Source organism: Centroberyx affinis, unplaced genomic scaffold (assembly GCF_046629955.1).
Source record: "Centroberyx affinis isolate AG114_WGS23_722 - 3 ecotype Tasmania unplaced genomic scaffold, CSIRO-AGI_Caff_v1 ptg000927l_1, whole genome shotgun sequence".
Classification (NCBI taxonomy): domain Eukaryota; kingdom Metazoa; phylum Chordata; class Actinopteri; order Beryciformes; family Berycidae; genus Centroberyx; species Centroberyx affinis.
The window spans coordinates 199,738-223,270 of NW_027279506.1; the positions used below are offsets into that span (position 1 = coordinate 199,738).

General features: G+C 42.3%; 1 protein-coding gene across 1 annotated transcript in view; it reads right to left on the reverse strand.

Moving 5' to 3' along the window:
- The window catches only part of baiap2l1b (BAR/IMD domain containing adaptor protein 2 like 1b), a 34,948-nt gene extending 15,485 nt beyond the window's left edge, over window positions 1–19,463 (reverse strand). The window contains exons 1-6 of the mRNA XM_071521787.1: window positions 19,188–19,463; window positions 16,607–16,682; window positions 15,917–16,003; window positions 8,433–8,494; window positions 7,071–7,142; window positions 5,372–5,506 (exon numbers count right to left, since the gene is read on the reverse strand). Of these exons, the coding sequence (XP_071377888.1) occupies window positions 5,372–5,506; window positions 7,071–7,142; window positions 8,433–8,494; window positions 15,917–16,003; window positions 16,607–16,682; window positions 19,188–19,238 (483 nt within the window). The 5' untranslated portion in view covers window positions 19,239–19,463. The remainder of the gene's footprint in view (window positions 1–5,371; window positions 5,507–7,070; window positions 7,143–8,432; window positions 8,495–15,916; window positions 16,004–16,606; window positions 16,683–19,187) is intronic.
- Window positions 19,464–23,533: the final 4,070 nt, after the last annotated feature.

Consider the following 23,533-nt stretch of genomic DNA (forward strand, 5'->3'; position numbering starts at 1 on the left):
AACAACAGTGGGGAGCATAACTCTCTCTTAAAAAAACAACAACAAAAAAAAAATCACATGCTGTGTGTGCTTCTGTATGTGTGTTCCCTCATCTCAGTGACAAAAGGTTATTCTAGCTAAGTAGCTTTCAGCGGGAGAGATATCATCCTTGTTCAAACAGTCCTGTCTGTCTGACTGAATCTGTGTATCTGTCTGTCTGTCTGGATGCCAGACAGTCCTCAAATGAACTCTTCTACTCTACTGTTCTCTACTTTTCTATGAGTTGTTTTGCCAAATGATATCACACTCTCAAGTGCATGTTATCATGACAAGCTGACCTTGTTATAATGTCCACAAACAAGCAGATGCAAATAATTTGTGAATGCCAACATACACACCTATACAAATAAAAACAAAACAAAACTCTTCTCTTTACTGCCCATGCTATGCGGAAGTACGCTCTCCCTTTATTTCTCTTTCTCCCTTTCAATATCCACAAATGGAGTAATTTGAGTCTAAAAGCTTTGGCTGTGTCCCCTCCCTCTGCATCTGCCCTCTCCAGTACCCTCAACAGTTTTGTTTGTGTCCACCTGTGACATCCCATAACGTCACCCTGCTGCCAGAGGAACCTGTGCTGTGGCTGCCTGGCACTGGAGCAGATACACAGGAATCATTGTCTGTCTATGAAACAGGAGTGAAGCCGCAGATAAGGTATCATAGAAATCGGAAAGATGAGCTGGAAAATTCAAATTCTGAGAGAGAGAGCGAGCGAGAGAGCGAGAAAGAGAGATAGAGAGATAGATAGATATATAGATAGATGAGAGAGAAAGAGAAAGAGAGAGGGGGGGAGAGAGAGAGAGAGTGGGAGAGGGAGAGAGAGAGAGCAAGAGCTATTGTTTGGTTTCTTTCTCTTCTTCCAAAATCCATTCTGTAAAGAAAGATGAGTCAGGCTCCTCTGTAACTGTGTGTGTGTGTTTATGTGTGTGTGTGTGTGTGTGTGTGTGTGTGTGTATGGAGAGAGACAGAGACTTGCACAAGAGAACGAGAAGAAAAACAATGACATGGAGAAAGGAAGGGAAAGTATAACTGTCTTTTAGCGATGCTCTAAGGTCAAACGACTTTAAACTTGATTCTTATCCCCGTTTTATTTATCCCAACATGATTTCAGTAACAGGCTGAGTCTGTGCTGACTTAGCAGATTTTGAACAGTTGTGACAGATGGTCGGCATAGATGGTAGTAGTGCGAGAGGGGTTTGGACTCATTGGGCCACATGCAAGAACCACTCGTACGAACAGATTCGTTCTTAAATCACTCGTACGAGCGATTTAAGAGAACTTGCCGCATTCACCAATTTTCTCGGATTTACAATTTTCTCTTAGGTATGAACAAAATGTACGAGTGGTCCAGACCTGATGTACGAGTCACATACAATCAACCTGCCATTCTCCAAAGCAAAAAAAAAACTTTGTTGTTGACTAATGGATTGTCTCTCTGTCACTTAATAATAGTAATGTATAATCATGTTGCGATTAACCAGTACAGTGGTTACAGCAACAGGAAAAATAGCAAGGGAGCACTGATGGCTTTTTCAAAAGAAGGTAGTGCGTAATTTATTTTACTATTTATTTATTTTTGCCGCATAAAATCTCATAAGTATCCATGTGGGTTAGTGGCCTATAAGTGCGCTCAATACAAAGACAAAACAAAAAACACTAATAATTGCCAGGTTATTTGACAAACACTCAGATGAGACAAAGGCAAGGTTAGATTGTATTGGGGGAAATACATTATAGAGGGAGATGAATCTAAATTTAGGTCTTACCAGGTTGAGGTGCAAGTCACTGTCCAGGGCGACATTGCTGAACACCTGGCACCGCTACATCGCCAATTATGGCAGATACGCCTATTCTTTCATCTGTCTGTGTAACCGAGAATTCCTCCTGGCCCTCCTGTTGCAGTCATGGATCGCCTTGCTTTTTGCATCTAATTTCATGTCAAGCCATTTTTTTTTTTTTCTGTGACGGTGCCCTAACAACAAATCACTATAGTCCTATAATATTCCTATAATACTCCGATAGGGACTGTGTCTGTGGTACTCAATAGTGAGTTTATAGTGACCTTATCATGGTATTTTTGTCTTCTGTAGTATCACTATAATATTCCTATAGGGAATTATAACTTTGTTGTGATATTTATTTAGTGTTCATCTAAAATGTGTAGGAATACTATAGTTGTTTATCGCAAGGGAACGCACAGTTATTTTTCCCCATTCCTTGGCTTTAGCAGGGCCTTTGATTCCACTATTGAATTATATTAAATATTATATGCTTTGGTTGACTTATTTCTGATAGTAGGACTTCAATCTCAGAGCTGGTAGACTTCTCCTTAGTCTTCTGTGTCATTTTTATGAATGAAGCTTCCCGACATATGGGCCGGACCCCTAACCTTATATGGAATTATTGGGGCGTCAATTATGCAAATTCACAATTCTCATGAACGCGCATTCATTTAGAACAGGTGCCATTCATCATGTTTACGCAGGTCATTTACGACAGTTTTCTGAAGATACAAGCGTTTGGTGAATCTGACGTGGCACACTCGTATGAGTCCACCTCACAAAAAAAGTAAGAGAAATTTAAGATAAGAATACGAAAATGTTCTTGCATGAGGCTCTTGCCTCCTGATCTGCTCGAAACCATCAAGATTATTTCAAACATCTTTAATTTTCTCAAATTTGGACAAATCTGGATTTGTTGAGAGTTGAGCTTACAAATAAATGCACAACAAGTTGATGAATATAGTAGAGTATGCTGTGGCTTTCAAATCATCTCCACTAGCGAAGAGAAAATACACCTTTCCAGAACTGAAGAAGTGGGCGGTGTTCAAGTGGATGAGAAAAAAGGGTTGTGCTTTTTCCACACACACACAGACACACACACACACACACGCACGCACACACACACACGTCTTCTTAATCGCTTTACATCTGTCAACACTGCAGCAAACCTGTTGCTATGGACAACCTATCTTTATCCCCAGAACTACAGGTAAGAAAGAGAGAGGGATGGCAACAGAGAGATGCAACAGAAATAGAAAAAGAGACAAAATGCAATTCTACAAAAAATGAACCAGACTTTTCCCTGTTGGACATGAAAGAGCCTTAATATAGCTCAATCTTTGTTAATATTGCGGACAGTGAGAGTAAATCCTGCGCTCCCTTTTTCAGGTGATTCTTTTAATCAATTGTTTGACAGTTGTGACAGTTCTTCCCATTGCCTTGTGTAATCCTGTCTTTCCTCTCTGACAGATCGTTCCCAGGCTTTGAAGTGTCTTTGGTGTCTGGTGAATCATCTGCTGCCGTAAGCTTCTGCCTCTAAGCCCTGACACCCTGTCTGTCTGTCTAACTCCTAATACCTGGCCTTATATCAGATAAGTGAGCGAGGCGGCAAGAGAACAGTCTGACTCGTACTAGGGTGGGAAGGTGAAGGAGAAGAGAGAGGTGGGAGAGAGAAGGAAAGAGCAGAGAGAGAGGAAGGTGAAGGAGGGAAAGAGGCAGGAAAAACGGTTGGGAGAGAGTGGGGGCGAAAGAGAGAAAACGAGAGACAGAGCCAGAAAGAGACAGGCAGATGTAAAGAGTCAGAGAGAGAGATGGGGCAACAAGAAAAAAGTTAAAGTTAGACGAAGAGAGTGAGATACTGAGCTAGACAATATCTCACCAGATGTGCATGGATGAGGTAATGCCTACTGTCTGAGGAGTCACCCTGGGGTGGTTTCACCATATTTTCAAAATGTTGTTCTTATCACGCTCAAAGTGGACATGAATGACAGCGCTGCAATTCAAGTCGCTAAAACTTGAGAAACTCAATGAGAACTGTTTTTTTTGCCACAGAGCACTTCATTTGCTGCGATCAAGAAAAACAAAACCAATACTCTGGGCTTCCACAAAGTGAATGTGGACGGTTAACGCTGCCATGAACCTCAAGTGGAAATGGTGACTCACGTCTTCACTGAAGTGTCATTCCTTTTAAGGTGTCTCCCTCTGTCTCTACCTCTCTTTCTGTAACCCTAGCAAGTGTCTGTGTGTGTGTGTGTGTGTGTGTGTGTGTGTGTGTGTGTGTGTGTGTGTGTCAGAGGGTTGTTCCCGCTGCCAGACTAGGGTAGGGTAAACCGTGTTGACAGAATACAAAACCCTTAAACACACATACACACACACACACACACACACCCTGTCCAACAGGCTGCCTGACTGGATCAATGGTAAGCAGGTTATGTAAGATTTCGTAGTTTTGAGATTAAACTGATCCACAACTATCATTTTGCACGGTCACGGTTGGGGTGTGGTGTTTAGCTGTAATAACAGCTTCAATTAACTATGACGCAACAAAATCTCATCTGTACATCACTTTGGACAAAAGCGTCTGCCAAATGGGAACTTGTAAATTGTAAATTGCAATAATGAGTGATTTTTCATGAGACTGTTTTATGAAATAAACTATGAATATTTATTATCAAAAGACTGATGGTCAGAATTAGGACAAAAGACAAAAATTGGACGAGAGGTTTTTATCTTTTTGTCAGGGCCAGTGTGACATTGACTGGATCCTCCAGTATATCGGCACATGTGGTGCTTGTGCGAATGTGTTAATGTGTGCTTGCGAGTGTAAGGGTGGGAGAGAACGAGTGAGAGAGGGAGAGAGAAAGAGAGAGAGAGAGAAACACAGCTGTTCATTTCAGCCGCAGTCATTCTCAAGGCTACTTTTCATTGCAGTCTAGCAAACCTCACTAACAGCGGGTCTAAAAACAAGCCTCGTCATAACCAGGCTTAACGTGCCAGGTAAAGCTTTTGGCTAACTGACTTCACAGGATGGGGCCAGCGAGTAGGAGGTCCAAACTGTTGCCCAACTGTTGATGGTCAGTTATTACTGGCAGCCATTTAGTGTGGAGGAGGTTCTGCATTTGTGCCTAAGTTTAAGCACTTAACAGACTGATTTTATATCTATCAAGTCTGGCAAAACATTTGCATCTTCCTTGTTCATCTCCTTTTTGTGTTTTTGGTAAATACATTTGTGCTTGTGCGTGTCCATTTTGTCGGTGTGCATGCGGGCGGAGGGAGGTGATATGAGGGAGGGCTGCATGCAGGCATATTCCTGGAACGGACCAGTAAGCCAACAACAAACAGATCTGCTCCTGCATGAGTGCACAGGTAAATGTTACACTGGCTTTGAAATGCTTCATCTCAGGTGTCAAGGTTTCTGTATGTGTGAATATGTCTGCACATATGTGAACATGCCTGTGTGTGCGTGCATATGTGTGTAAGAAAGAGCACCTATGTATCTGTCTGTGTGTGAGTTTGTGTGTGTGTGTGTGTAGGTGTGTCCACGTCCATCTCACCTCGCTCTCCTTGTTCTCGTACTTGTTGGCGTTCTTGCCCTGGCTCTTTCTCCTCAGCTTCTTCAGGTCGGACTGGGACCGCTCCAGAGAGTCCTGCTTCATCTTGTGCTCCATCTGGTACCTCTTAAATGTGGCCTGGGAGAGGACAGACCCATATGAATATAAACTGGAAAACCAACCTGATATTGACTGGCTCAATGTTGCTGGGCAATTTCAATCCATGGCCAAAAAGTGTGAATGAATGCATTTTGAAAAGTAACCAACCCACATACCACCTCTAGATATTTACAGCTCAGGGTGTGGATATCTGACTGATTGATGTTTTCTTTCAGTGCCACACACTGAAGGTGCCAAGCCTGCATCGGCTTACAACACATGTCCATACATCTGTGCAATATGCATGTATAAAAAAACATATTCCTAATCAAATGCAAATGCCGTTTCTCTCAGGATTTACGGATAAAGGTTGCCACATAGTATCAACCATTTCTGAAACATATGTCATGATTATAAATATTTTATTAGCTGTAACTGACATTTTATCGGTCAGTCTGATATGACATATACATGTATTCTGCCACTTATATAAACATACCGTCTAGACATCATTATGTGTGGTTCCATCTGCTGTTCTGAGGCGATGAAACTCGAACAGAAACAAGGAAACTTTCAACAGAGACAATAAAGGCTCTGTAAAGCCATGTATATGTCCAGCTACTTTTGTTTACTGTAAAATAGTAATTTCCACTCTTGTTCCTAATTATACATTTACTGCCACAGCTACAGTCATAATGAGCAGCTATTAAAGAACTGAACTGCTGCACAGCCCTGCACTGCATAGGTGGGAGAGCTAATTGGGAGAGTTGATCGGTCCTAGGGTTTAGGTAAGGACAATAGCCTCATTCAACGATCTCACTCCTCCATGATGTAACATTTAACATTGAAGCCTTTCGCTTACGCAGTTATCCAGAGTCGCCTACAATAAGTGCAAAATGTAGTTGTGACCATTTGTGCTTCGCCATCACTGCCAGTACCTTCTAATGAAGATGCATACTGGACAACAAACCAGTGATGAGAACCAAAAAAGATAATGAGATAGATTGTGGAAGTGTGTCTTCTTATGAGGGGGAGGGATGGAGTGCTGTAACCATAGAGTGACTCACACACATGCAAATTTACACGCCGATAAACACGCACATACACACATGTGCAGGTACATGCACACTGTGACGTCCCTCCCCCTCTGCCTGTTGACTGGCTGTCTTGTTTCCCTTCAGGGGAGGTTATTGGCAGAGTGGGCCAGGTCGTCAGCCAACTCATATCACCTGGGTAGCTGGGGCTCCTGGGGTATATAAGCTGTTGTGATAGCTTAATGGCTCTTTCTTCTTTTCTCTTCCTTCTCCTCACTATGTTTGGTCCCAGGTCTCCACCAGCCATGTGGGGCTAGGCCGGCATTTATTTTGCACCTTTCATCACGCACACACACTACACTTCATTCATCCATACACTGCAGACATCACTGATGGTTTACATTCATTCCCACTGATGCTTTTTGGTTTGTTTTAGGTTTATTTGAGTTTAATTAAGTTAAAATAAATTACTTTTTGTATTTAAATTCATGTGTGGACTCCCTCTTTGTCACATCCTAGACCCGGGTTGTGACAACACACACACATCCACACACACTGTAACTACTTACTGTCATGTATTTGACATCCATGTCAGTCTTTCTCTCCAGCTCGGTTATTATCTCCCTGTGGAACCTCTTAAACTTCAGGTGAGGAGGAGGAGGGAGGAGAGAGAGGAGAGGGAAGAAAAGACAGGTGATTATGAACTGGACGGGTGGAAGGAGTGTTACAGTTTGTCAGCTTGACAACGGCAAACAGGGAAGATAAGTCTCAAAGGGAGAAATTGAAAGTGATCATTTAGCGCGTGTGTGTGTATATATCAGTGCAAGCATGGCGGGGGTGAGAGCCGAGTCCAAGGTTGTGCTTATGAATGAGTCAGAAACAAAGCGTAGGAATACCCACAGACTTTTCTCGCTTTCTCCCTTTCTCTCTATTTCCAGCTCGCTCATTAGTGTGAGGGTGTTGGAGCGCTCACATCACCATAGCCTTGTTGTGGCGTGGCGGCGGCACCCACATGGGGCATGAAGTCCCCGCGTTGTTGCACCAGAAAAAATTACAATTACAAAACCCAATCACTGAACACACACACACAGATGACTACACAGACAATCACACAGTTATTACTGCCCATCTGCACGCACACACACACACCTACACACACACCCTCATGGCAGTCAGGGAAAGGTTTTCTTCCAATCCTTTTTCTGAGCTGAATTGATATTGTGACTCACCCAGTGGAGTCCATTAACAAGTCAACCCACTCGTAAACGCTGTTAGCAACAATGACTCAGGGGAGCGCCTAGCAACTTTTCTGCCCCAAAGTTCAACTTATACAGGGTATTTGTGTTATTTTTTTTCCCCAATCACAAAGCTCATGCGACATTGTAAGACAAAGTCCTTGTAGCTGCCATGTTAGGAACTACTAAAAGTCAAGTGTGGTGACTTGTTTAATATTCTACGTGTTATCAGCACTGCTGTGTTAGCATGCCTATGGCTCCAGCAGGTGTTTTTCCAGGGCATGTTGAGGCCTGTCCCCGTTCCCTGTAAAACAGCTTGGAAATAAACTAGCAGGTGCACCTATACCGCAAACCTGTTGTTTTCTTTACTCATCAAGCCTCTTTGTTCTCTGCCTGTCCCTGATGTTATTGTAGCTGATGAAGGGGGGAAGGGAGGAACGGCAGTGACTACCGATGAAGGTGGGAGGAAGAGAGAAAATGACTGCTGCTACTGCTAATGAAGCTGCTACTGGTGACTGTGTGTGTGGCTACATGGCGCTTGGTGAATAAAGCTTGTAGTGTAGGTTTGGCTGAAAACATATTGAGCAACAGGTAGAGAGGGAGTGTGAAAGAAAGAAAGGGTGAGCCATAGCAAATAGGTGTCACAGGCTTTCCTGGATATGCGTATACAAACACATGCACATACGTAATACTCACATTTTCCTCTAGCTCAAGGTGAACCTTCCTGTGGACTTCTGAGATTTCCATCAGCACTACGCCTGCGAGAGAGGGAGAGAGAGAGAGAGAGTGTGAGAGAGAGAGAGAGAGAGAGAGAGAGAGAGAGAGAGAGAGAGAGAGAGAGAGAGAGAGAGAGAGAGAGAGAGAGAGAGAGAGAGAGAGAGAGAGAGAGAGAGAGAGAGAGAGAGAGAGAACAGGTTAACTTCAGATGAAAAATAGGCCAGTGGTATTATTTGGTTTCTTTGTCCCTTTCTTTCATAATCTTTTCTATACAGAGAGATGGAGAAACTGACTATTGATGACCAGAATGCACATATGCACGTAGATGAGTGAATCTGCGCTAAATGATATGTGCTGTTTGAAACCTCCAAAGCCATCAAATGTCAGCAGCTATTGATGTTTCTGAACCAACCAAGTCGTACGCGAACAAATGATTTCTCACCAGTTCTGAACTGCAGCTGAGTTCTGTTCCTTGAAACGAAAGGAAAATAAATACATGTCCCTGGACCAGACAAACAGGACCACCTACTGTTGGGCTAATCAAAAAGAGCTCAAATGGCAGGGGGCCACATATTATAGCCCTCTGTCTCTGCATGTTGCTTACAAAGCCAATCAAATGAGGATTATGAAACATCATCATAATGTGGAAATCATAATTGAATTTCCTAATGATGTCCCTGCTACATGGCATCCCGTCAGTTATTTGTGGCTGATTATAATAATGCATGCTACTAACAAACATCATTACTGCTTTACTGCGCTTGGGTATTTCACATTAAAGTGTTTCTCATTAAAAAAAAACAACTGCCCCTTGTGCGGTATCACTAAATTAGCATGGATATGATTTAGGTTTACTGTAAGAACAGAAATAATTTCATTTATAGTGGCCAAATGAACCTTCCTGAGACTAGTGATTTAGTGAACTAAAGGACTAGGTTTTGTGCTTTCATGGCTTCATGCAATACTTAGAATAGTCACTCTACTGCAGGCCAGATGGCCTTCAGCTGACTTGTGTCTGTTACTTTCTAACATGTGGCCTGGATAGTGCTGTTCACAGATTGAAAAGGCTTCTCTATGTGTGTATGTGTGTGCCTGTGTGCTTGTGTGTGTGTGTGGCCCCTGACATGTACCATTTTAAACACCTCTCAGATGACTGATAGACATGGAGGAACAATGCATGTCTGCACAAATGTGTGCGTGGGCCTACCATTCTGATAGCTTGGCCTAGCACAGATGCAGGGTCACTTAATCATAGAGGAAAAGAGGAGGAATGATGGAGATAAAAATATCAAGAAGAGAACACTGGCCCACAGACTTATCATTATTATTTACATGATAGAGAGAGAATTGGTGCTGTACTGTAACACCTTTCTGGGATTAAGTGGCAAAACCATAGAGATATGCCACAGAAAATGCTAAAGCAGGACTACAGCAGCTGATCTGTGGCTTCAACCCAAAGAATTGTTTAGAGTTTTGTTTTCAAATCCCACAAGGCACAGGGAATAATTTGGCAATTGTCTGCATTGGCTGTTGCAGTGTGTATGCAGAATAGATGCAGGACACATGAAGGATTGAGCACTTCTACAATTTCTCCCACTGGATCATGTGTCGTCTTAGACATAAAGCAGACTGTAAAGCATCATCCAGAGTGGAAACCTGAGACAGCAAGTTATTACTAGTCCGGGGCTGGCTTATCCCGTAGGCATTTGCTTTCTGGGCATAGGGAATTAAGCCTGAGGGTAATGTCATGACACAATACATTCCCCGGCAGCCAACAACTACAGCTGTACTTATACTGTACTGTTAATGATGTAACCTCAAGAAATCTTTGAACGCAGAATTTCCATTGTAGTGCCAAAGCTGCAGAGAGAACGGCTTCTGCTTCAGAGCAATATTTTATCGAACACATGGGGCTACCGCGCAACACATTGCAGGAAGACCTGGGACATCATAGAAGGTAGCTGTTGACTGGGTGAACGAACAATAGTCCATTCATTCAATATTCCCATATTATTCAAGGTTTGTGGATGCTGCAGAGCGAAATCTCTATCAACAAATAAACTGGTGTGAAAAGAGCCTGTCTACAGAAACCTCATAGAAGGGATTTCTAAAAAGCTCCAGAAAAATAAAAAGGAACATTTGTCTTTGTGCCTTGACAATTTGTCTCGATGATCAGCATGCCATTTACAATGAGTCATACTAATTTGATAAAAATCAGTCACTATTTAACAAAGTATAGTTCTGTCACTTTAGCCATTCATTGCATGAATAATAAATATTAGTGTACATGATTTCCCTGACAGCCAATCAATAGCCTGCTAGTCTAATGTATCACTGTGACTTGTACACTGATCAGGTATACAGTCAGTATGTAAACATTGCCCTTCCCTGCTCTGTCTCTCGCCACCTGACCCCCCACTTCACCCTGTAAGCAGGCTGGCTCTCTCACTCAGCACAGTTCAAACAGCTAGCCGGATAAAGGCCACCAGATCATCCCAGTAAATCTGCTCTTTGGCAGGACAGGGAGCCAGGGGAGGAGAGGAAAGGCTGGGATGGGAGGGGAGGGGAGAGAGAGAAAGTGTGTGAAAGAGGCAGATAGTGAGGTAAGAAAAGGTAAAGGTAAATATTGAAGAAAAGAGACAGGGAGTGTCCTTGTGTGCTTGAGAGAGCAAGACACAGAGAGAGAGAGAGAGAGAGAGAGAGAGAGAGAGAGAGAGAGAGAGAGAGAGAGAGAGAGACAGAGAGAGACAGAGAACACACTTTTTGAAGAGGAAGTAAGAAGAAAGAAGGAGGTGGGGCAGCAGTGGACACAGTTCACAATGCATGGCAAGGGTGAGAATAGCCCATAACGTTTTCACCAGGACACTGGGTTAAAAATAAACCAATGACCAAATCCTGTGACAAATCTTTAACGTCTGACCTCAAAGTTCCCTTATCTTATTGTAAGAACAACTTAATCTAAACTGGTCAACAGGAGTCGGAATGGAGAGCTGTTTACAGAAGTAAATCATCAACATATAATGCAATATGCATAGTGAAATCGATGCAAATGTCATTCTGATTGTCATGTTACTGAGTATAAAAATATCCACGCCACTGTCACAGGAATCAATGGTCTTTTTCTCCAACAGTTCAGACTCATTTGTTTATTGTTGTCAGGTTCTATACAAAACGTTGCCTGGCAACAAGTGTGCTCGATCAAGCATGGTGCGAGGGCAAAAGCGTGTCATGATGTGGATAACGCCAGAAACAATCCACCGCCATTAGCCAACAAACCCAACCTAGATAAACCCAGACAATACAGACAGGCTGCCCAGGGCTTGTTTACCCAGGCCAGGACGTTTATGTGTCTTGAGTCAGGAGCGGGGTTGGACACACCAAGCTTGGAGGAAATAGTTTAGCATTTCACTGACACACATTACAGGGGTGTGACTGTCACCTAAATACAAAAGATAGCAACTGACATTTTAGCATTTAACTGAGCTTGCTGGCAACTACTCATGAGTGAGCAGTTCAGTCTCCAAAGTATTTATTTTCCACTAGATATATGAAGAGTGGACTAGCCATTAGCAATGAGTGAATCCATGTCATCATGACATTATGTGAAACTGCAAAGTGGTATTATTATATTATTAACATATTGAAGATCACTAGAAGCTTGGCTTTCAGCTTAGACGTGGCATCATTCCATGCCGCTATTATGGCTATTACAGTGGCTCTTTGACAGTTCCTCAATTTCTACATACTGTAGTTATGCGTGAGACAGCAGAAAACCAAAGGCTGTTCCCTCCTTGAGGCACAATAGTTGATGTCACAATGTCAGTATGTGCTGTTTGAACAGTGTTGAATGATTTAAAATCAGTTCTCCTTTGCTTCTGGCGAGCTGTAAATCAGCATACAAGCAAACATGTCATGCTGTGCTAAGTCATATGAGAGAGAGAGAGAGAGAGAGAGAGAGAGAGAGAGAGAGAGAGAGAGAGAGAGAGAGAGAGAGAGAGAGAGAGAGAGAAGAGAGAGAGAGAGAGAGAGCTATTGTTTGGTTTCTTTTTCTTTTTCCATAATCCATTCTGTAAAGAAAGATGAGTCAGGCTCCTCTGTGTGTGTGTGTGTGTGTGTGTGTGTGTGTGTGTGTGTGTGTGTGTGTGTGTGTGTGTGTCTCACACGCGCAGAGACAGAGACTTGCAAAAGAATACATAAAGAAAAACAATGACATGGAGAAAGGAAGGCAAGTTTGCAAAATATAACTTGTCTTTTAGTGATGCTCTGCCTCAAACTGCCTAAAACTAAGATCAAACTACACAACTTTTATCTTGATTTGATCCCTGTTTTGTTCATCCCAAATTGATTTAAGTAACGGGCTGAGTCAGCAGATTTTGAGCAGTTGGGACAGATGGGGGACAGATGGTCGGCATAGATGATAGTAGTGTGAGAGGGGTTTGGACTCCTCCTGATCTGCTCAAGATTATTTCAAACATCTTTCATTTTCTTGAATTTGGACATATCTGGATGGTAATAATGTAAGATGGGCAAAGGCACAAATTTGACAATAAAGACCAGCAATAAACAATGAAAGTTGAGCTCACAAAAAAGTTGATGAATATAATAGTATGCTGTTGTATTCAAATGGTCTCCATTAACATACATGCTACATGCATACCTGCTTTACAACCTATTTTGCCTTATCTGTGTAGATGAACACAAAAGGATAAGTATATTATAATTCACTGTACTAACTAAGTTGGCTTTGGTTTAAAGAGTTTATGATCATAAATAAATCCTATGATCAAAACAGTGATATGTATCTGTTGACTGCAACTAATTCAACCTAATTAATATTGCAATCAAGCTCCTTTCTGTCTGTTTTCAGTAGTGTCATAATTATTTTGTTTTGAGACTGTATAAGGGATCCATGCAAATCTAGTTTGAAGTGCGATCCACACATCTTGCCGAATTTAGAGGAGATGAAGGAAATATAGTCTGCGAGCCAAATACTGTCTGATAACAAAAATAAACAACAATGAATGTGTGCAAACAAACACTCCCTGCTCTCAGTTGACTTTGGGAACAACATTTTGCTGGTAGCATGCAAAGTGGCCCACAGTTCTTCCACTGTTTTTGACTGCCGGCACAATAATCCTGGCATCTGCATGAGCCACCTGACACACTGTAAAAACAAGCTTGGATTATGTAAAGTGGGCTGGATGCCATTTGAACGGGACAGAACCATCAAAGGACATTGCGTGTGTGTGTGTGTGTGTGTGTGTGTGTGTGTGTGTGTGTGTGTGTGTGTGTGTGTGTGTGTGTGTGTGTGTGTGTATGAAGCATCTGCAAAGCCCTGGCTGGTACAAAAGGACAAGACTGGATGAGATTAAATTCCCTGGGAACGGCAAAATGCTCCATGGTCATGGCGTTCAAGAGCCCTTCTCACTAGCCCTTAACACTCTTCCAATCTTCAGCTAAGCATTGCAGCATTCTCTTGACACCACACCAACCTTCTCTGAAGAAGCCAACATGCCTCTTGATAAAGCCTTGAGAAAGCAATGTGACTTGGGAGAGATGCTGGCCAGCAGACACGCAAGCTTTGAAACGACACGGTGGGCTCTTATATTGTCGTGTCAGGTTCCAGCAGGAGCAAAGGCTGGGTTACACCTCAAATATAGTAAGCAGATATGGAGAAGTGTGAAGACGGGTGCTGTTTGCAACAAGCCCCAAACTGGTGGTGTTCATATTTGCTAGTCCTTCAGGTGTTGTTCCTTGTCTGGACTGGAGAAGGTAACAAGTCAAGATATTTGCGTGCTTTGAATGAAAGGATTTGAACTCTGACAGGAAGGGGTTGGAGTTTGAAGGAATGAAGCTAGAAGGGAAGAAGGTAGGAGGCGCACCAATCCTCCAATGCCTCTCAAGAGTATCTGGTTTCTGGTTGGCTACGCGTCACTGGAGCTCAGGTTTCTGACAGGGTAACTTCACTAAGTCCACAGGCAGGCTGAGAGACTAGATGCAGAGACTTCCCATTCTGTTTGCGGCAATCATATCTTCTGGCAAAAAGGAGACTTCAGCAAGAAAACTTTGCTTCATTATCATTCCTTAAGTGCAGTCTCTCTGTTGCAGTCTGTGAAATCCTGACAGCATTCAATGTCACAGGTTTGACTTCCTGGTGGGTGATGTGGATTTGTACAGAAGCCAGCTACAGTGCTGGTGGACTCACAGGCCTGGTTAGTTAGATTAGAAGAGGCTGTTTGCAGTGGGCCTTTAATCACCCCCTGCTATACACAATCCCTCATAATGTCTCAGACTAAACTGATCTGTCATGAGACTAGAGTTTCTCTCTCCCTCTCATTGACACTCACACAGACAAACACACATACACACGCAGAGGGATTAGTGGAGTGTGTCCAGAGGCCAGGCAGGGGTGAATTTGACTCAGCAAGAGGCTTAGACGTCATGACCTCACCCTACCTAAACCTGTTTTGTAATACAAATGGCTTGTCTAAGTCGTCCCTAAATCCATTAAAACTACACAGCGGTATGTCATCACATGCTGGAGCCTCTTTTCTGAACCGCTGTTATCCAAACAGCAAGGAGCCATTACAGAGAGTGCATCACCTGTGAACTGAACACATCTTATAACCTACAGAGAAAGCATTGTGCGCTAGAGAGCTGCTGCCATGTCGGATAACTTTTACATTTACTTCTGCAAAAATGACTCTGCGATATGGAAAGACCTTGGACCATCCTAAAACACAATGGACTATTTTCTAACATACACAGCCACATACATACAGCATTAACTATTAAAAATGACAGGAGACTCACATTACAACACCCAGCGGCCCCTCTCATTGTGTGTGGCTGAATTTAATCAGCAGTTTTTCTGCACAAATCAGCAGGGGAGCTGAGGCATACAGTGGTTAAATGAAAGTGTGCCACTAGTGACACACAGTGAGTTAAGATGCCAGACATCTCTGAACTGCAAATTAGCTTCTGGGGACTGAACCCTTGGGAGCTGGATAGAAAAAAAAAACAGGGGACAAACAAACTCTGTGCCACAGTGTATTGCTGAGCGTACCAGGCTCTGGTCTGTACTCTGTAGTACGCCCCATCATAGGCTTAAATCATGGTGCTAGTACTAATTAAAATATACTGCAGCTGCTGCCATTTGACAGCTACTTCCTGGATTGCGGACCTCAGAATAGCATTCACGTAATTGGCAAATTAGGAGAAATCATTAACCTCTACATATGGTCATAGGGCTGACATATGTAAGAGAGATTATCCTGAAAATGTCTTTCAGCCAATTATTCAGCTATTATTGGTAAATTGCAAACATATAGGCGTAGATGTACCACCTAGAAACCCAACCATAAATGCTTTAGAGGCCCCAGTCGAACTATTTCCACAGTGTGCAGATTTCCCCTAGTTGATCCCAGTAGAGGGCTAGGTGTCAGGACAATACGGGTACTTACCTAATTCTCTGGAGACAGGAGACACCGCAGCATTCTCCCCAATCTTAGACACTGCATCAAAATACAACTTTCCTGCCAGGGTCATTGCTGGGGAAATAAAGAATTGAATGTTAATGTTTGTCAAAATAGTTTAGTATAGCTTAAGTAACTGTGGACAACCCCTGAAGACACCATCAAATATTTATTCTCTGTGAGCTATGAATGCTTGGTTGGACATTGGTCTGTCATAGTTGGCTCCAAATCTAATTACAGGCCTGTTACTTATAGAGCATATATGGCAAGACCCCAACATTAATTTAATGAGCCTTGGCACCAGGATGAAAAGTTTAAGAATCTGTTTTCCTGTGATAATAGAGTGGGCTAATAAGGCTTTATCTTATTTAACCTTCATTTATGCAGGGAAAGTCAGCAACCCCCTGCTTCACATTCACACAGTTACACTCATTCACACCTGGGAGCTGCCCAGTACAAATACAATCTTCTACTGTTGCCACTGTACAGCTCCACTGGAGCTAAGAGGCAAAGTGCCCCGCTCAACAGCAGCTCAATGGTGAAAGCCTTCACTTCCCCATCCAGTCTGGAGATTCAAACCAGCAACCTTCTGGTCACAAGCCTATTTCCCAAACCTCTTGGTTTTTATTATGGGGCCGCTACTACGGCCCATAATAATAAGGTTGTCAAAATACTCACCAGCCACTGATTTCTCGTAGCTCTTGCCCAGGTTGACCAGGTTCCTCAGTCCAGGGTTGAACTGTTCCATCACATTCTGGGAGAGTGGCGACAAAAGGGGAAATAATTAGCCAGAATTTCATTATATATTTTCTCGTATATTTTCTTGAAACACAAATGAGTGAACAAGTGGGTGACTGCCCAACTGAATAACTGAATGACATCAGATGTGAATGTGGTAGGGAGGATGGAAATGGGTAAGTCAGCACACATAGTCATCTCAGACCCTGTTGTTTCTACTTGCAGCCGCTGACTAATCATTAACCAGAGCTTGGCCTGTGACCTACAGGCAAATTTCGACTGCATGCCATGACAATAGTCCTTGCCTGTCTGATAGAGAATGTCACAGAAGGAAACAAGGATGTTAGATGGAAGCAGGCAAACGAAACAGAAACTGAAGCACAAAATAGAAAGTGAAAAGGAAGCCCAGAGGAAAGCAGCAATGGGTAAAACCAGTGGGAGGGTGGGGTCTCCATTCAAAATCATTCCTTGACCAATGCCACCGAGTGCAATTATCATTCATAATCATTATTTCTGTATGTTTCTATCAGATGCAGCATATATCCCTAAATTATCTGTGCTATTGAGCTATTCCTTCTTGCCATGTCCTGTGTTGAGCTGGTTATCACTAGTATCTATATGGCTTGAGATGATAAGGATTGAGCTGAGGTTGACACCCAAGCCCAGAATCCAGGAAGTCATAAGTAAAACCTCAGCAATGCACCGTAAGCAAAACACCAGAAACAGTGTTTCATGAGCCTTGCAATGTTCACTCACTTGTAATGTGAGCTGTGAGAATTCAGAGCTTTGGCAATAAGTGACATATGGTGTAGTGATACTGTCACTCTCATGACAGGATACGAAAGAGGAAATGACACCTTCCTCTCATTGACAAGGTACTGCTCTGATTTATAGCATATATTAATTCAGACCAGATAGTCAGAACTGTCATATAATTTTGCAAATAGATCTCATGAAGAAATTTGAAATCTTGTGTTATTTCAGAGATCATGAAATAATGATTCCCTCTGGAAAATCTTTGGGCATTATAGCCAGTACAATGGAGCTCTAATTGGCTGCACTACTCATGTAAACGTGCAGTATTCAGCAGAGCCTTGGAAAGCAGTTAACTATTGCTGCGAGCCAGAGGTGATGGCTGCGGAGGAGCTTGCTGTATAATCTTACCACACAACACACACAACCAGCTAAATTATTAAACCTGGAGTCTTTTTCCTGCATTTCATCACACCGAGGAGCTGTGAGGGCTGTCCCCCGAGGAGAACAAAAAATAACAGCTATTCAAGAAGGCTAAACGCTGCTGAAAAAGCATTAAATCTTTCATGTATTACTGCTCCCTTATACACAGACACACCTTCACTGTGCCACCTGTTGAGTGAGGTGAGCAGGCCTTGGCCACAGTGTGATAAGTTACACCTCCTAAATAGGGATGGTGCGATGGTGAATATGTGGATGGCTCCTATCCAGCCACTAAGCGCACTGTAAGTAATTAGAAGCAAGTGATGCTTCCTTTTGGAAGACAATTTCCCCATTACGGTGCAGAAAATGGATCAGCAATACATCACTGAAGCACCTGCTAATCTACAGTAATTAAATTCAAGTTCATTATTGGAAGACAGATGCTACCAGAATACACTAACGCCTAATATTATGGAGAGCGGTTTAAATGGCCCTGGTCGACCAAGGAGGGAATGAGTGACAGCCTGAGGGTGTGGCCATTCTCTCCAAAGCACTGATCCATAACCATTAGCAGTCAATTGTTGGCTCTAAGAAAGTCAGTGAACTCCAGGCACAAAGTGTTGACAGCTACTCTGCTTCTGAAAGAAAATGATTTTAAGTCTTTCCACACAGTGGTGTGTCTGTACTCGGGTATATTTTCAGTGACGTAGACGTGAATGTAAAGATGGGAAAACTATATGATCTCAGCTTGGTGATCACCATAAGGCAAATATATACAAATATAAAGAAAAATATCTTAAGGCAAAAATATACAATATAAACAAAATCATTGTTTTCAGAAAATCATTAATCTATGTTTTTGGTTTTTTTTCCCTTCAAAGACTCCAGCTTCATAAAGGCTGAAACTGTTTGATGCCATTTACTATGATGTAGGCTATTCTATGACATTATCTATCGTCTCATTACAGATGCATCTCAGCCTAAAAAGGAAGGTAAAGAGAGTTCAGGTGAGTTCACCCTCCACTACATCCCTGGGTAAATTACCTTAAACTAAAATGAATAAATTGGAGACTAAACCTAAATGAGTGTGAAACAATAAACTGCTCTATCCCGTTTAGGATTCAGCCAACTGGACAACTCTAATATGTATCCGTTAGATGTTTAGTTGGGAAAAGTGTTCGTTTTCTGGAATTGGAAAGTTACAGCAGCGGGCGTAATTGTCCCAATGGTGGTCACTGGATTTTGGACACACACACACACACACACACACACACAAACACGACTATTTTCTGACGTCGTGGTCGCACCTGTTGTGTTCACAGCCTCACATCACGCCAGTACTCACCTTGTATGTACTTTCGGTGAGCTTGCTCACCTCGTCGGGGTCCCTCGACATGTTTATATCCTTCACGACGTCCGACAAAGGAGAAACAACACAAACCAAGAAGGTCCACTCGCCAACACACAACTGGGAAAAGTGACCAAACCTACGGACGCGTGAGATTCCTCATAGCCAGCAGGAGACGCAAGACGCACATACAAACCGAAATGATAAAACTGTGAAATAAAAACAAAACAAATGTAGCCCGACGGCAGAGAGGCCAGCTGTCTGCTCGTGTGTTGAGTGTGACAGTGTGAGCAAAAAAAGCTGAGCTGTCAAACTTGTAGGTGGTTAGTTAAGGGAAGGGGAGGAGGCCGGTAGGTAAGAAAGGTGCACAGGTGTCAAGCCACACAGAGTTAAGACAACAAACAAGACTTCCGCTTATAACTTTCAAATTAAAAGTCGTTTTGACGACCATGTGTTGCAACTCTTTTGAGTGTTATAAAGTACCATGTCATTGAAAAGCATTGAAATGTCATTGAAAAGCATTAAGTGGTGGTTAATTTATCACCGGGCACTAGAGCAACAAATTTGCTTTTGGGAACAATATTGACTGTATGGATTAAAACTGTTTAATATATTTATATATCTAAACGACTATAGGCCACATCTTTTCAGTTTCTATTTGATTTCACTATCAAGCCTATTTAAGATTACGATTCCACTGAGGATTTCGATGCCATTTTTTTGCTGTCCTATGAAATCCAATACTTGAGTCATCATGTGTTGTTTTTAATTTACGCTTTTATTTTGAAGGCCGTACTTGTCTTGTTCTGGCTATCTTTCGCTGGCTTGACGCAGCCCCAGGCAGGCTGGAGACGGGCGCTCCCTGGAGGCAATGTATCCACAAGACAATACACACCATCAGCCAGTCATTAATGGTACTAGGCTATTATGTTATTGTTTGGCCTACTATGTAAATAAGTAGTATTGTTGTACGATTATACATTTATGATATTTCATTCTCTTTCTTTTCATTGTTTATTTTGGTTGTCATTCATTTTTGTGCTTACTTATTCTTATAAGTTGTCCTCTTGATGTTGAAGAGAAAACAACTGCAAATAGTATTCAGCCTAGACTTTGTTTATATTGCTACATAAAATATACAGTAACTTCACACTAATAAATTAATTAAAACATCAGTTACATGCCTGGTGCTCATTTTTTCCTCTTCATCTGACAAGTAGTAGCTCAGTAGTAGCTCAGCGCACCTGATTTCTAAAATAACATCCACCAACTGCTTTGTTTACAGGGTGCATTTATTATTATTTCCAGCAAATTTCAAGCATGCATGACAAGTCGTATTTCTGATTTTAGTAGGAGCTTATGAGGAGCACTTGAAGGCCACATAATTCACCTAGCAGAGGATCATTGACTTAAAACCTTAGAGGCATCCAGGTTGAAGCCATGTTTGGAGTTTGCATTGTATGTGGTGATGACTAGAGCCCTATTGCATAGTCTGTCTTCCAATTGCATGTCTATTACACCTTTAATACACCATTGTTTTCAGGGTCCAGGGGCCACCAGGAGCCCTTGAGGGGGTTCCAGGTGGACCCCAGCAAAATGAGAATTGGTTTGATTTTGCTATGATTTCACTGTCTAGAAGTTAGTGTAGTGAGAGAATGTTCAGAAGAATTATTGTTTTGATCATAGGCTGTACTCTCCCCACTGTGGTTATCTTCCCACCTCCAGTATCAACAGTTACATTATTCTAATATAGCCTACAGCAGCTACATAATTGTATCAAGACTAAATCTTTTCAGATGGGGTTCCTTAGCACTAACTCGTATCAAGTAGAGGTCTGTGGTCAAATGTGTATCTGTTCCACTGTTAAAGCCACAGGTGGGACCACGGTTTGAAGTGGGACATGGTTGCATCAGAGTAAGTTTCATCATTTACCACTAGATGTCACTCACTGTCAGCTGATTTCCTCTCAGGATAGTGACAGCACCATGAGACAGCCTGAGAAGCTGTTTGCCCTCTGAGACACAAAATCAACATACAGTCCCATAAGGCATTCATACATGTAAATCCCTAAAGATGATGATCTATTGACAACTTATTTGTCAATGCCTGGTGATATTTTGATTACATTTTTACCCCTTTCATATTTCATGACACCAAGAGCAGTGCATCACCTCACTTATTGGCCCTACACAGCTATTCTGTTTGGACATCTTGCCAACAAATCCAACAGAGCAATGGCAAATGTCATGCATATCAATTATGAGAGCAAATATGCCAAGCCTTTGCTTTCTAAATGTCATTTGAAGTTAAGACTTTGGGGAGCGACCATGGGGAGCGACAAAAGGGGTGAATGTAGAATGAGATCATGCCCTCAGGCTCTGAACACATACCAGTGCTTTCAGCCCCCAAAATGCTGCAAGGTAACAAATATAGCATAATTAGTCTCTGAAGCGAAGATGTGAGATATTCTGTTTTTTATTTCTCTTGCTGTTATCCCTCGCTTGGCCATCCTGACAAACTCACACTGCCTTATGTTCCTGTAGGCAGGGATCAATTATAAAGGATTTTGATGTGAAATAAGGCTGTGTTTGTGAGAGTCAATTACTACAGCTTGCTCACATTTCACTAGGGCTGCAAAGTAACTTGGTGCTTTCATTCAAGTTCTCTATGTGCTGAAGTACAATTTTGAGGTACTTGTGTGTTAAGCATCCAAAGTCTAGGTTGGAAAAGGTATGTGAACCTCATTGATAATGACTTCAATGGAAGGGGACATGGGTTCAGAGGTACCCTGCACTCTCAAACAATCCACAAAGTTTGATGAAACCTACCCCGATAAAAAGAGACTTCACAGGTCCTCAGAAGACAAGTTGTTGAGGCTCCTAAGTCTGGAACAAGCTACAAAGCATCTGTAAAGACCTGGGCCTCCATCAGGCAACAGTCAAGGAGATGAAAAACAACTCTAGGGTAACAACCAAGGATCTGCAGGCATCTCTCGCACTTGCTAATGTCTGTGCTCATGAGTCCACAATAATAAAAACACTGAACATGAATGGCGTGGAGACCACAGAGGAAATCACTGCAAAAGAAACCCAAAACCAACATGTCTGCCTGTCTCGAGTTTGATAAACACCACCTGAATGTTCCACAACGCCACCGGAACAATGTTTGGTGGACAGATGAGACAAAAGTTGAACTTTTGAGGGAAAAAACACAATGTGATGTCTGGAGGACTAACCCAAAACCCACTGCATACCAACACCAGAACCTCATCCCAACCATGAAGCACGGCAGAGGGAGCTTCATGTGTTTGGGGCTTCTTTGCCGGCTCAGGATCTGGACAGCTTACAATCATCGAGGGATCGATGAAATCCAAATTGTGTGGGGAAATTCTCCAGGAGAAGATCAGGGTAACTGTGTTCTGAAACCGGGGTTGGGTCACACAGCAATGACCCTGAGCACAGAAGTAAATCTACAGAACAGAAGGGGCTTGAACTGATGAAAATCACATTTTGGAATGGCCAAGTCAGAGTCCTGACCCGACTGAAACACTGTCGCATGGCCTGAAGCGAGCCATGCATGCAAGACATCCCAAAAATATCAATGAACTGAAACTGTTCTGTAAAGAGGAACGTTGTGTAGGTCCGATCAGCAGCTGTAGGAAACATTTGACTGAAGATTGCTGCTGCTAAAGGAGGTTCTACCATTTTCTAAATTTAAAGGTTCACATACTTTTTCCATCCAAGGCTTAAATAATGTCTTCAATAAAGACATGAAAAAGTACAATTGTTTCTGTGCTATTTATTTATCCAGATTGTGTTTGTCTATCATTATGACACAAACTTTTTAATCTACAAGTAATGCAATTTAAGAAGTCTGTTCAACTCTCTAGGCCATATTATGGTGAAATTATAACAGCCTATTGGTTATAGTTCAAGGAAAGGTTTATGACATGCCAACATATAATTCTCCAACCAAGCTGTGCATCAACATCACTGAACAGTGTGTTGTTAAGGTCTTTTCATGGAAGACTTGATCTGCCAGATAATCTGCTGGATTCACATCTCTTTCAGCACAGCACACCCGCTGATACAAAGAACAAATAACATTAAATAAAACCAAGTTGAATTTGTTTTTTTGTTTTCACTTTTTTTTCAGACTTTGGAGCTGTGCAGAACACAGTTTGTATTGTACAAACTCTGCAGGTACTGTACAGTCTCCAAGTCCTGTATATTCCAAGATATTTGTGACCTCTCTTGCATTGTTCCTGTTGTACAGGCCCTATCAAGGACACTTTCCCATCAGTCTCGAAGGAATAGCTAGTGCATCAAGCCATTCAAAAGACA